Source organism: Panicum virgatum, chromosome 5K (assembly GCF_016808335.1).
Source record: "Panicum virgatum strain AP13 chromosome 5K, P.virgatum_v5, whole genome shotgun sequence".
NCBI classification, from domain to species: Eukaryota; Viridiplantae; Streptophyta; class Magnoliopsida; order Poales; family Poaceae; genus Panicum; species Panicum virgatum.
In genome coordinates, this window is record NC_053140.1 from 38667168 (window position 1) to 38681823 (window position 14656).

Consider the following 14656-nt stretch of genomic DNA (forward strand, 5'->3'; position numbering starts at 1 on the left):
GAGAGGAACCCTAGAGAGAGAGGGGGGATGAAATGAACAGACGGGAGGGGAAGCGGTGGAAACCTAGAGAGAGAAAAGGGGAGAATGAAATGAACAAGTGGGAGGAGGGTTGTGCGCCTGCCCTCTAGTTAATTAATGATGGATGACAAATCGAGCCGGCCACTCCAGTGGAAAAAATTACGGCAGGCTGGAAAGAAATCATTACCTAAAAACAAATATAATATATCAGTAATATCAGTTCGTATTTGATCCGTTTACATCCTGGAGGGAAATCTCGGGTCCACCATGTCGTGGGCCGTTTGAATCTAGTATCTGTTGTGAACTGACTGTGTGGACAAGCTAATGGCTTAATGGGCCGCTCGACCTGATGCTACAAAATTGTCCCTGGCCCGATTTGATGCCCACACATCGGTGAGCAGCCCCCACATTCTCGTTCTCCGTCCACCAACCTACCCACCTGCGGCGGCGCAAGGAAGCGAAGCGACGCGATGTCGGCGCCGACGGCGGCGGTGCCCTTCTGGCGCGCGGCGGGGATGACCTACATCGGCTACTCCAACATCTGCGCCGCGCTGGTGCGCAACTGCCTCAAGGAGCCCTTCAAGTCCGAGGCCGCGTCCCGCGAGAAGGTCCACTTCTCCGTCTCCAAGTGGACGGACGGCAAGCAGGAGAAGCCCAGTGAGTGCCCCGCCCCTCCACCACCCGATCCGCTCATGTCCCGCGCTCTTGATTCGGTTCGATGCGATCTGGCTCGTTATTATGTGGTGCTGTTGGATCCTAGGGTTCGCGGATTCGGTTCCTAAGTTTTGGCTGGATCCAGGTCTAGTTTGATCTTGTGGCTCACTGATGGGGATCCTAACGGTGAGCGGTGTCATTTTGTTCCGTGTGCTGGGGTTGTCTGCGCTTCATGGCCTATCATGGGCAGTCACTGGTGGCATAAATCTGATCTGCTGTGCTGATTGGGGCGGTAGGTCAAAATGTGACGCGTAGAGGGAAAATAATTAACTGGGCGCATAAAATGCAACCAAAGGTCAGCTGTCAAGAATTTCATTTTCTTGTTTTGGGGAAGGGATAAACTGGGTAAAATTGTTTGTGAAATGTTCCAGTTCTTTGCATAGTGGTTGCTTATTTGTGTTCCATTTGGATTGCATGGTGCAATGTGAAATGTTATAAGAAAGGGCAGCATTCATTAAAATGCAATCACCTAGAACAAAGTAATCCCAAACTGTTGGGTTGTTTGCCAAACATGAATACATCTCATGATGAATCATAAATGTGTGCATCTCAGGATCTCAACTTTATGGAATAGTAATTTGATGAGACATTTGTATTTGACGATCACAATGAGACGAGAGAGCTGTACCTTATCATAAGGATTAAAAGGGTTGTGTTAAAACTTATTGAAAACCACCAATAGTATTACCATTATGATTGGAAGTGGGATGCACATCCTTGAAGTAATTGTAATTTTACAGGAAAAAACATACTGATGATAACTTTGACCAAATCATGGCATTTGTGATACATATCTTGTGTAAGTGTGCCAAAAATCTACCTGCAGGATAGCAACTGATAATGTTGTTGATTCATGTCCATGAATGACCATGTTGCAATTTATTCTAGTTTAACCTTGTGATGTAACTATTATTTCAGCTAAACCTGTCAATGCACATTGGCACACTGAGCATGTAGGCACACCACACAGAAATTGAAAAGAAAACCATATGCAGTATGTGAAAAAAGACAACATTGCATAGAAGATAGTTGATTGTTCTATGAAATCTGGTTCTTTGTGTTTCATTAGCACATATGGTGGTTACATAAAATTATTCTTTTTATAGTTCTAGTGGATATAGAAAGATCCATAATGATGGAAAAATGATTTGTCCCCTTTACTGTTTTAGTACTTAATAATTCTGCAAATTCCTTGAAATTTGCCAATGGCTTATTTTTGTGATGTAAAACTTGAACCATGGTAGCAAAAGGATTCATACAACTTTACAATTGCACAATAAACCCTGAGTCAAACATTGTACAGCTTGCAATATTTGTATTAGAATCTGTAGCACAGGATATATCAGTTAAAAATAAGCACAGTCGGATTGATAGCATTTTGTAGATTTGAGGTAATAAAACTGTAGAAGTAGAGTGATTTGGATTTTTCTGACGGTTATGTTTGGCTGTTATCATTGCTCTCTTGATTGATTCCTTCAAATGGTGCACCTAGAATCAATTTTGTTTCAAGTAATTAGCGATCTGTTTGATATTTTCAAATACTTGTAATAGGCCGCATATATTATTGTTATGTTGGTTGTTTCTATTTGTGCCATCCTGAAATATGAAGCAGAATCATGTTTATGTTGCACACATATTTTGATACTTTGTTGTTTTTGTTGCAGCTGTCCGCACGGAGTCAGATGAATAAAGATCTGGTGCCATGATGATAGTCCTTCTACAGATGTTTTGAAGTGTTGTTGCAAGCTCTGGAACTTGCTGTTTATCTGGCTTGATTTTATGGTCAACACTGAAGAATAAATACTTTTTGTAACAATTGATCTTTTTGAACAATGCCATGTCATTACTGTTTCTAATTGCACTTGCTCAACTCTCAATCCATCGTGTGAACTTACGGAAGTTTGTGCGATTTGGTATCAAATATAGTATTGGCTATCTCAAATTTGCCCCCCTATAAAGTTTTCGGAGAAGTAATCTGTAGGAAGGAGGAAGGAAGGAACGATGTTTTTTTTCATTCTATTGCTTGTGGCATTTGGGATCTGCGGTTTCAGGAGGCTCAAAGCTATGTGAAATTATGGACCTGAGCTATAATTTTCGTTTCGGTTCCCAGGCTTTCCTGGCATGGGAAAGTTGCCGACCTGGTTATGAAACGTTGTTGAATGCAGAGTATATTGGATTTGCTCCTGTAACAATCATTATGCACGTTCATCTCATGTGCAACCATGTATTCACATGTCACATGCGTGAGCCTACATATTCATCGGGTGATCTCTTTTCCTGCTTTCATGGTACCGTCGCCGTCGACAGCACTACCATCAAACCTATCGCTCCCTTTAATTTTGAACTCCAGCCGTCCCAAGCCCCAACTACATTCTAAATGCAAACCCGTGATTTTCATCTCGTGTAATATTTTCATCATGAAAAACAACTATCCAAACAAGCATGGCACAATGATTTCATATCTGAACTTAACGGTCTTTTATTGTTCTTCCTCGATGATTTTTCTGGACACTAACTCTTTCTCTTATCTGCTTTTTTTTCCGATGCTGTAATATCTCAGATTGTTCGCCATGTCCCCTTTTCGATTTTCCATGTCTGTATGACAAGTGGGACCTGAGGGGGCTGGGGAGTTCAGTTTATGGGCAATAGATAACCAAAACCTACCTAAAGCTGAGATCGTGACCCTGTCAGTCATATGGCTGCTGTACAATACTATATCCAAAGCCTTTTTTTTCTTTGTTCTGTGAAATCGTTCGGCGGTGGCTAGACAGACTATTTATTATGTTTAAAAGTCAACAGATGCAGAATCCTCGCATGTATACCCCTTTACCACTTGCATGCCAACTTTTCTTTCTTTCTTTTTTTTTTGCGAGGATTGTATGTATACTTTCCTGTAAGCTGCAGCAAACGGTTTCCGTCCCCCGGTGAACCAAGATGCCTTGACGTCAACGCAGAGTTGCCGATGGCTACTAGAAGGTCAAACTATGATTACTCTGTCACGTTTCATCCCAATATTATTCGTTCTGTGATCCACAGCTGTTGACAAAAGGCTCCCGTGTTCTTCCTTGGGATCTCTATTGCTCTCTTTGTACTGTTTGGCGCATATCTAAACATGCGAGTGAGACCAGGTTTAAGATTTTTGCACAATGTTCCTGCAGTATCGTACATCAAGGTAGGCCTAACAGAGTAGTAAATGCTCAAGCCAACAACAAAGCATCAGGTATTTTTTTTTCTTGCCTTCTCAAGCTAATACTTTCTACGGCTATAATACAAAATTTACCGAACGTGTGAAATATATGTGACATAACCAATGTAAAATCCCTTGTTCAGGACATGATTCCAGCTCCTATATCGTCATCATCTCTTCTGGAAGTTGAGCTTCATGATGGCAAAGCCGAAGAGGGAGCCAAACAGCACCGTGAACCCCACGACCACGGCGGCCACCAACCCCAGCCAGCTGTGCTTGAAGTCGAAGTAGTCCTCAATGAACGCCTTCACGGTCGTGCCGTCGTCCATCTCCGTCGTCACGTCGCCGAACTGCGACACGACCAGCCCGTACAGCGTCCACGCCACGGGGCATACCCAGCAGTACCACCTCCACCAGATCGGCACTTTCTGAACGTAGCATCAGGCCAGAACGCAAATGAGCCATGGAAATACGGTCTGAAAGTAGAAGAGCCTTATTACAGCGGCAGGATGAGGCCTTACCGGTCGCGGGACGATGAACCCAGAGAAGAGGTTCCAGATGGCGTAGAACGCCGAGGAGATGATCGCGGCGATGTGAGCGTTTGGGGTTATGCCGACGGCCATCATGCCGTAGAATGTGAAGTAGAGCAGCGTGAAGTACCCGAAGAAGAGGTACCAGAAGAACTTGGCAACCGTCCACTCGAACCCGATCATTGAGTACACTATCAGCCCATACACGACATCCTGAGCCAGTGCGTACGGGAGCTCGATGACAATCTGCAAGTGAAGACGCATGTTCGATCAGTGCATGGTGATCCAGGATTTGGGCAACCGGCAGCCGAAAAGGGCATATAGCTGAGTACCACTCACCTGTCCAAATGCATAGGGGAAAGCAGAGTACATGCCCGCAGCTCTTTCACGGTAAAAGACAGTCCGCTCCACGGCCACCATCGGCTGAACTGAGGTACAATTCATGACCCCAATAAACAGCACCGCAGCGTACATTGATCCCATGGCGTTCATCAAGTCTTGTGACGTCCTCCTGGATCCAGAAATAAAATGTGAATGAAATCTTGAAGGTGATCTGTTGTTTACCATAAGAAATAGTACGGTTTGGCATGACTTACACTTTGCCGCCAAGATCCCAGAAGATGGTGCCTAGGAGGAGAGCAATTATGGTTGTGAAAAAGAACCTAACGGTATTGTATGGAGGGCTCCTCCAGTATGACAGGTTCATCTTCCACAGGCAAGCTATGCATTGTGTGATGGACGAGCGCGGATACTTGGTAGGGAAATACAGGTCACTTGAACCTGGCGCAGGTTGGCTTAATTCCTTTATCAAGGCCTTGTTCCTCCTGTGAAACGAAGCAACCAACATGTTATCTCAGGATAAGAAAGGCTGATAATACTGAAATATGAAAAATGCAATGGCATGTAGCAAGTAGCACTTAGCAGTACTCCATTTTGTTTAATAAGCTTATTAGTATGATTAATTATCTATAACATGATTACTGAATTTTAACCCTACCTATAATTATTTTAGTTATTTAGTGCTTTTTGTAGTTGTTTTTTTTTAAAGAACGACAGGGGCCGGAGTTTGCCCACCTAAACCTTTCTTTGTATTGTTAATGTAACCACCTACAGCTACTCCCAAACATGAACTCACGAAGTGACTAGTTTGATCGAAATTTACTCACTGGTACAGTTCAGATTTCTTGTATATGTCACTGAAATCAACACCTAGCACGTGTTCTTGAGCTGCTGTTGTCACTTCCAGCATCCATGTTGCTGGATTGTAGCCATCTTTAATTTTGCTGACACCTTGAATCCCCTGCACAATACGATCTTATCAGTGATTATGAAGAAATATTCATAGATGGATATTTTAGGAGTGTGGATTTTGTGCGCACGGGGGCGGATGCCCACGCATCAATCGCGTCGTCCATTTCAAAAGATGCTATGAGATTCGTACTTCGCGCCGGCATCATTAAGTAAACTGAGATAATTAAACAACCGAACCATATAGGCTGTACGAACGGCACTACAAAGCCTTTTATTTGAAACTTCCGGCTACTTTAACAGCTCCACTACGCGTAGTGGCCTGACACACCACTACATGTGCCCACCCACTTCAGAACCCCAATATTCAAAATAATCCTTTATTGCAAAACATAGTAATATTTTAAATCATATAAATACTGAACAATCTCAAAGTGTAAATTTCTGAAACCAATTTGAATTATGTTACAGGTAATGTGAACCAAAGACATCAAAGGTAATATGCATCAGCAGTTTGCATTTTTTTTTTCAATTGCAGATAAATTGTCAAACCTAACCATCAGATACCATTCTATTTGGCAGCAAAAGTATATTCCAAAGTATCCCTGCTTTCTATTGCTACTCTGATAAATACAAACTGCAAATAACTGTATCTGATCTTACCTAAAAAGAATTTATTCTGCTAATAAACTCAACCTATACCATCAAACTGCAAACTCAGGGAAGAAAAATAAACTCTGAACCAGTGAATATCTGCACCCCAAGAATGAACAGAAGCAGGCTTCATGTATCTAAAGCTAATGCTTAAAGAAGATGAATTTTGTTTCTTATTATATGTTATAAATCAAGTCCACGAGCTTTAGACAACAATTAAATCTAAATACAGAATAATCTCCAAGTATACTTGTCCGAAACCAATTTGAGTTGTATTATTGGTATGGAAACTGAAAATAAAGATAATCTGCTGTCCGAGATGTGGAAAAGGTGCCTTCCACTACCTTCTGAAAAGGTTGGCTGCCGTGCACCCTCTACCGTGGGTTCGTGCGCATACCTAGTAGGCTGTACTTAGGTTGTGGCGGTGTTTAAGTTCTAATCGCCGTCTCTACGCGTCGATGATGTCCACTTGGCTTTACACGTGGCAAGCAATGACCGCGTGCGCACCTAGCCTCATGCGCACAGAATATTTTCCCCATATTTTAGTTAGGGAAAAGTCCGAATTACATCCTCGAACTATCGCAGAAGTTCGATTTTCAACCTTCAACTACAAAACCGGATAACATAGGCCATCCAACTGTCGAAACTGGACAAATTTGGCCCTTGGGTGGTTTCCAAGGTGGTTTTGTATTTTAAAAATAACTAAAGAAATTCTAATTAGATAAAAAAAATTAAAATAATTCATTTAAATCAGAAAATTTTGAAACTAGTACCAAAATTTTTCTAAAAAAGTAACCTATCTATTATTGCACTATTTGAATCTTGGTTACTCCAAAGTAATAGACATAACTACAAGCAACCAAATATTATAAAAATAAAAAAATTGGATTTGAATAACTGAAAAGCATCGTACCAATAGATAGGTTACATTTTTAGAAAACTTTTGATACCCATTTCATATGTTTTTAATTTAAAATGAATTACTTATGATTCTTTTTAAATTCTCACAAAATGGAAAACCACCTTCAAAACCATTTAAGGGGCTAAATTTGCCTAGTTTCAACAGTTGGATGACTTTTCTTATCCGGTTTTGGATTAAAAAAAGATTTTGGATATAGTTTTTCTTGAGACGGCCAAGGGCGCAGTGGTATTTGTGATATTTATGCTTGGGATGCATTTTATTTGGAAGTTTTCTGGATGTTAAATACCATTGGATGGGTTACTTTTTATTGGCATTGTTAACACATCACATTATGGCAGGGCAACGTTTCACAATTTAATGAATCCTCCACTTATTTGATGGGATGGTTAAGAGATTTTGATAATCGGACTTTTGTGACAGTTCAAGGGTGTAAACTGGACTTTTCCCTTTTAATTACTGCAGTATCACTTTACCTCTAAATACTTGATCAGCTCTGAAGAATGATGGCCTAGTGGACCAGCATAGATCTCTTCTCCACCACGCTTCATCAGGAAAAGCTGCAAGCATTAATCAAACATTTTAGACCTTAAAACTTGCCCCATAATCCAAGGCTTGAAAACCAGCCACGCCAAATCAATATTCAGTCTGGCAGAGCTATCCACGGAGTAACTGGAAGAAATATCATGTGTGACATCTCACTCACATCATCGAATGCTTCAAATATGTCAATGCTAGGTTGATGTATCGTGCAGACCACTGTCCTACCAGTGTTGACAGTGTTCCTCACCGCACGCATAACAATTGCAGCTGCTCGGGCATCAAGTCCTGAGGTTGGCTCATCCATGAAGATGATCGATGGATTTGCCACGAGTTCCACAGCAATGGTGAGTCTTTTCCTCTGCTCTGTTGACAGGCCATTCACTCCAGGAAGTCCAACCAAAGCATGTCTCAACTGTTTCAGCTCCACAAGCTCCATCACTTCCTCAATGAAGAGCTGCACACGTAAAGGTAAGCAATGTACCGAGTATACACTAAACATGGAAATGACAATTTTTTGTGGAACTGACCTTTCTTTTGTTTGAATCTACATCCTCCGGAAGCCGCAGCCATGCTGAGAAAAGCAGTGATTCGTAGACTGTTACCTGCGGCGAGTGGATATCATTCTGTTCACAGTATCCTGATATGCGTGCAAACGTCTCTTGTCTCTTCGGGTATCCTGAAATACTGATATCTCCTTCAATGTACCCACCGGTCTTTCTCCCTGCCAACACATCCATCAAAGTGGTTTTCCCTGCGCCACTGATTCCCATCAGTGCAGTTAGCACCCCAGGCCTAAAAGACCCACTGACACCTTTGAGGAGCTCGAGACGATCTTCTTGTATACCTTGTGCTTTCATTTCCTGAATTCAATTTCACAACCAAGTTTACAAACTAGTGATGAATTACCTATGTTGATAGTAAAAACAGCTTTCTATCTTTCACCTGTGGCATGTCAACAGAGTATCTGATGTTATCAAAGGTGAGTGAAAGCGGGACAAATGGGAGGATCATCCCCTTTTCAGTCAGGGTAGAATCAGCGTCAGTGTTGATTCCTGTTGATTGATGAGAGCTTTTTGATGCCAAGTGATTGCCGTCTGGAACCCCACCGTTCATGCTGGCATGCTTCTCATTCAGCTCCTCTTCAGAGATTGATGGTCGAGAGTTCCCATATGCTGGAAAATAACAAGATGAAACCATTTGCAGTTTAGATGTGAAAATCAAGAACAATGAGTGACCTATGAGAAAACCAGTTTGAGAGTTACTCACGCTTAAGGTATGTAAGGGCAAGAGTGAAGAGAGCGTTGAACAGAAAGATATACCCAATCATTGCAGCAAAGCCAATCCAGTACCACTTGGCTTCGGGGAATATTCCACGGGCTTTTAGGGCTTGCACACCTAGGGTCTCGTTGGAGGTAGTGCTATCCAATATTTTGTCCCAGCTGTGCCCCAACATCTCATTCACTGTAATGGCATTCTGCGCATACATCATTGGGGAGATCCAGTACCCCCAGATCCACCATTTCTTTATTTTCTCTGCAAGATGGAATAAAGAGACGCATGGATTTATGAAGAAGCTGCATTGCGAAGAATTACAAATACAAAAATATGAGCTTTTACCTCTTACTAGAATAAATCCTCCTAGCACCATGAAAACCAGCAACATGAATGAAGCGAAGACATTAGCAACAATCATGTTCCTCGCTATGCCACCAATAAATCGGAAGATAGCTGCTGACATCTGATTGATTGCCAAAAGAAGGAGATAGTGCTTGAAGAACCTGAGGGCAACCACTATTGTCAAAACATTCCCGGGCATATTACTAGAGTAAACAAATGGCTAAGGATACACATTTGTCAATTAAATGACCCATGAACCATCAGCGAACCTCACCTGCTAACATTTGGGTCGAACCCAATGACATAGTATGTCATGAATACATAACCACCAACCTCGATGAATGTGATGGGTATCTTAAGGATCCATGAGGGTATAGTGTAGGCCCATGCTGGAAAGAAAAGGAGGTCCCTCTGCTTGAAGAATACAGGCAGCTTGAAGACAGTGAGTGCCATCTCAGTGAAGCCATTGAACATGATCATAAGCACACCAAAGAAGAGTGCGCCCGCGTAGATCCCCCCATCAGCTACCGTGTCATGCTTCATCTTCGTACGGAAGAATAGAGTCATTGCAATGATTGACACCACCATCAGCTGTAATGACAGAGCACAGAGGAGTCAGCAATGTCGCTGTCATTTTTCCTTACATGTTAATCAGTTATTGTTTGGACTAGTGACTTACCTGGAAGGTTCTGAATATGTAAACGAAAGAGTTCCTCTTCATGAGAAGGAACTCCCGATCTATGTTTGCTTTCAACAGCTCCTTGCCACTCACGCCATACCTCGTGGTGGTTAGTGCGGCTGGGTGGCTCTTGCTCTTGTCAAATGGAACAGCAAGCTCATTTGCTATAGCTCTCCCTGTGTGGAATGACTTGAATGCAGTTGCAAACTCCTTCACCGGCACAAACCTATAAGGCTCATCACGCCGCGCCCAGTACTGTTTCTGGTCTTTTTTCGAAGTCACCTGCTCAGCATTCAAAATAAGATATGATCAAAAGAACTTTATGCACATGTACGATGAAATATTGTGACATAGTACATACTTCTTGCAAGAAGTCAGCAACACCCTTCCTTTCAGGGCATCTGAAACCCATGGACTCAAAAAACTCAAGCACATCTTCTCGGGGGCCCTGGTAGACAACTTGGCCATCTGAGAGGAGTATGATGTCATCAAACAAGTTATAAGTCTCAGGCGCCGGCTGCAGGAGGGAGATGACGGCAGTGCCAGCGAGGATGTGGATGGACTGCCTGAGCGAGTTCACAATCTGGAATGTAGTGGAGCTGTCAAGCCCAGTCGAGATTTCATCCATGAAAAGTGCCCTGGAAGGCCCAACCAGCATCTCACCTATTGGAAACATCCAAATGATATGGTTCAGAAAGCATCTCATCAAAGGCCAATATTGTTGAGCTACAATGATTATAGAAGACTGTCTTTACCAGTTGTAACACGCTTTCTCTGTCCACCGGATATGCCCCTGAGCATCTCATCCCCTACCATCGTATCTGCGCATATGTCTAGTCCTAATATCTGCAGCAAGTGATGTGTACATAATTAAGACCAATACGAGTAATCCAATCTAAAATTAGTCATGGTTTAAGCTAAGAGTCGCATGTACCTTCAGAATATAATCGGTGACCACATTGGCTTCTTGCCCGCCCATTGCAGATGCCTAATTAAATCAAACAGGAAAATCATCCTCAGCCTTGCATCCTTTATTAGCTCACGATCGATGAAAAACAAAGAGAGAAAATCTACAAGATTTAGGCAGGGTTTACTAATACTTGCCTTCATGAACGCATCAATATCAGCATCAGGCTTGATATTCGCCGCCTTCTCTCTCCTTGACAGCTCAGTCAGCATATCTAACAACATAAGAGGGAAGAGGCAAAACTTGATAAGCATATAAATGAAATCATGCGAATCCTGCATTTTTTTGGGGGAAGGAATCCTGCATATATAGTAGGCAAACAGCAAAAATGAATGTGTGGGCTCGCATGGCTAATAGCGCAGAATCATACCAAAGCGTGAACCAACACCCTGGCAGCGCGCGGAGAATGCGAGTGTCTCCCTCACAGTCATCTCTCCTATGTGGAGGTCATGCTGGCTGATATACGCAGCCGTCCTCTCTGGAACAAACTCCGTCATCTCATGGCCGTTGTATGTCACCTTGCCTTTAGTCTGCAAAGCGTTTCACTCCATTAGGTATTGTCATGTCTGTAAACCGTAACAGCATTTCAGCAACTGCCTATAGGAAGGTACCCAGTTTGCTGGCGGCACATTTTTGCGCATAAGACAAGAGCAAAATAGATTTCCTTCATGAGATGCAGATAATAAGGGAATACAGACTATTATTTGTGCACAAAAATGGAGTATTGCACAGGAGTATAGTATAGCACTCCATTTTTAATAGTTACTACCTTGAGGCTTTTGTCAAGCCTTCCCGCCAACGCGAGCAGAAAAGTAGTCTTGCCTGAGCCGGGTGGGCCTAACAGAAGAGTCAACCTGCACCAACGTCAAAAAACGTGAGGTGGACTGATGAAGAAGCGAAGAAATATAATCCTAGTGTTCTGGATTATATACTAACTATTCCAGTCCCCAATCCCAACACAAGACAAATCAATAGTCAGTGGCCTATAAGGACCAACGTGACTTTTTTTGTTTTAGCACAGAAAACCAACTTGACTTTTTTTAGCACAAAAAACAGTGAACGGATATCATTTCATTTACTACTGTCTCCATCTCTTTCAAATTATTGGTCACTTTTATTTTGTCTTGAATCAAACTCCCCTAACTTTAAGAAAATATAGAAAAATATATTAATATGCACAATATAAAATAATTGCACTAACACAACATATGGTAACTTTAATCAAACCAATCTGAAGTTGTACGTGTCCATGATTTTTTTTTCTACAAACTTGATTAAAACTAGGGAAATTTGACTTAGGATAAAACTAGGGAGGAGTACCTGCGAGGCTTGATGATGCCACTGACATCGTGGAGGATGGGCATGGGCCTCTTCCTGCTGGGCAGCAGGTGCAGCGCGTTCGCCGCTTCCTCGATCGTGTTGACGATGGAGTTGAGGACGGTGGGGAGGCCGCTGCTCCCGACGCGCACCTCCGCCTCCGCCTCCAGGTTGTGGAACCGCACCTCGATGGTGGGCATGTCGATCCCGACCCTGCACCGCGAACGGAACGCGCGCAAAAATCGTCAAACACCCGGCGGACAGCCGGAGCCGGCACGGGCTCAGCATCACAGTACAGTACAGTACCTCTCGATGCGGTCCTTGAGCTTGAGCAGGAATCGCTCGTTGTCCTCGTCGGCGATGCGCACGACGCGCTCCAGCAGCGCCCGGCGCTGCTGCGGGCCGAGGCTGAGCACGTCGACGTCGACGAGCCCCCTCCCGCCGCCCGCCTCGGCGCCGTCGTCGAGGCCGAGGTCGCTGGGCACGAGGGCGCGGCGGACGCGGTCGTAGGTGGGGAGCTTCTCGAGCGCGGCCCAGCGCAGGGCCTCCTCGTCGTCCTCCTCCCTGGACGAGCGCGAGAAGACGTCCTCCCCGCGGCGCCAGAAGGAGCCGCTGTCCCCGCGCCGCATGCTCATCGCCTTCTGGATGTCCCCGCCCGCGTCCATCTCCCTACCCCCCCTCCGCGCTCCTCGCCCCGGGGGCTCCTGCTCCCGCCGGCACGATTCCGCGCGGCTGGGCTGGGATTCGAATGTGATTCTCGGGGAGAGCGCCCGCGCGCGCGCTTGCTCGATCAGGTGGGTGGTGGGAGGCTGCCAATCAAGGCGAAGCGGGAGAGAGCACAGACAGCTAGCTGCGCAGCGGCGCAGCGCAGGAGGTTTTTGTAGAGGTGGGGTGGTTGCCTGCCTCTGCCTGGTTGGAACGGAGCGTGGGCAGTTGGCTCGCGATCAGCGTGTCGACTCCGCGAATCGCGGTGGTCAGAAGAGCCTCAGAGGAGGTGTGGGCCCGCAATCCGGGCGCATGGCGCGGCATGTGCGAGGTGCCATGACGCCTCGCCGTCGATCGCTTGGCTTCACAGCTGGTCTGTTCTGGAAGGCGACTTGTTTTTTGTTCTCGTGGGTAACGGGGCTGGTCACTGTGTATGGGAGAAGTCTTTACCATGACAGCAACTAGAGTTTTTACCATGTCTCGAGAAGAGATGACATAAACAACTCATCATGCCATGTTTAATTAGGTCACCTATTGGACAATCTGTATGTTTTGTTTGTGAGGGGTGACGGGGGGAGAGGACCCCACCTTTGGATTATCAGAGCCTCTTGTCGCGGCCCAAGAAACATCAGGTTCAGCAGATTAGTAGATTACAAATATGAGTGAATGGAGTTGGTGAAGGTGGTGTAGCCGTGTAGTGGACTGCATATTTGAACAGAAAGAATTACACCAGATATCTGTGATAGCTTGGTCGTATAGTGATTAATATTGGACACATTAAGTATAATGATTACATATATATATATATATATATATATATATATATATATATATATATATATATATATATATATATATATATATATATATATATATATATATATATATATATATATATATATATATGGATGGCACATACACTGGTTAGAACGATGCCTACAAAACATATCTTTTGTGCCACGTGTCACAGCCCTGAAAAAAAAAAGAAGAAAAAGAAAACGAAAATCCCCGCCGGGCCCACCTGTCAGCCCCTCACTCTCCTCCTCCTCTGTTTTCCTCCGCGCGCCGCGGCACGCGTCGTCCGCCGGCGTCCATCCTCGGCTTCCGCGCCACGTGCCGTTCATCGTCGCGTGCCGTGCCGCTCTTCACTCCTTCACTCACCCTCTCCTTATCCGCGTCGAAGCCGGCCTCGTTTCCCGCCGCAAACCCTAGCCCCCGCCCCCCCCCATGGCCGCCGCCCCGAGCTTCGCCGCCGCCGCGATTCGTCGCCGTCGGTGAGATCCTCCCCGATCTAGCGCGCGCGCCACCTACTCCGCCCCATCCTCGACCGATTCCGCCCCCAACCGGACCTCCTCCCTCGCCGCATCGGGCCGCCGCCGCTCGCCTTGGTCCGCCGCCGCCCAACGCCGCCGCGCCGCCCACCCGTTGCCGCTCCTCGCCCGCGTCACCGCCGGTGAGGCTCGCCGCCGTCCCCTCCACGCCGTGCGCGCGCGCCCCGAGCCCCTCCGGCCTCGCCCCGCCGCGCCGCCATCCGTCGGCGCCGCTGCGTGTGCGCGTC

At 45.1% G+C, this 14656-nt stretch overlaps 2 protein-coding genes across 2 annotated transcripts; one reads left to right on the forward strand and one right to left on the reverse strand.

The window, feature by feature from the left end:
• The first annotated feature begins 369 nt into the window (after window positions 1–369).
• LOC120707360 (ATP synthase subunit epsilon, mitochondrial) lies at window positions 370–2667 on the forward strand. Its single transcript, XM_039992254.1, has 2 exons — window positions 370–675; window positions 2397–2667. Exons 1-2 carry the CDS (start codon window positions 489–491, stop codon window positions 2420–2422), a joined length of 213 nt encoding a protein of 70 aa, XP_039848188.1. The 5' UTR covers window positions 370–488; the 3' UTR covers window positions 2423–2667.
• Window positions 2668–4089: 1422 nt separating this feature from the next.
• LOC120707364 (ABC transporter G family member 36-like) lies at window positions 4090–13247 on the reverse strand. The gene is made up of 21 exons (XM_039992257.1): window positions 12700–13247; window positions 12397–12606; window positions 11846–11930; window positions 11447–11606; window positions 11214–11290; window positions 11044–11097; window positions 10865–10955; window positions 10471–10772; window positions 10110–10391; window positions 9705–10021; window positions 9431–9591; window positions 9080–9346; window positions 8756–8985; window positions 8341–8673; window positions 7977–8267; window positions 7747–7830; window positions 5616–5749; window positions 5046–5273; window positions 4789–4960; window positions 4441–4695; window positions 4090–4347 (listed from the first exon to the last, which is right to left on the reverse strand). Exons 1-21 carry the CDS (start codon window positions 13056–13058, stop codon window positions 4090–4092), a joined length of 4350 nt encoding a protein of 1449 aa, XP_039848191.1. The 5' UTR covers window positions 13059–13247.
• Between the last annotated feature and the right edge of the window lie 1409 nt (window positions 13248–14656).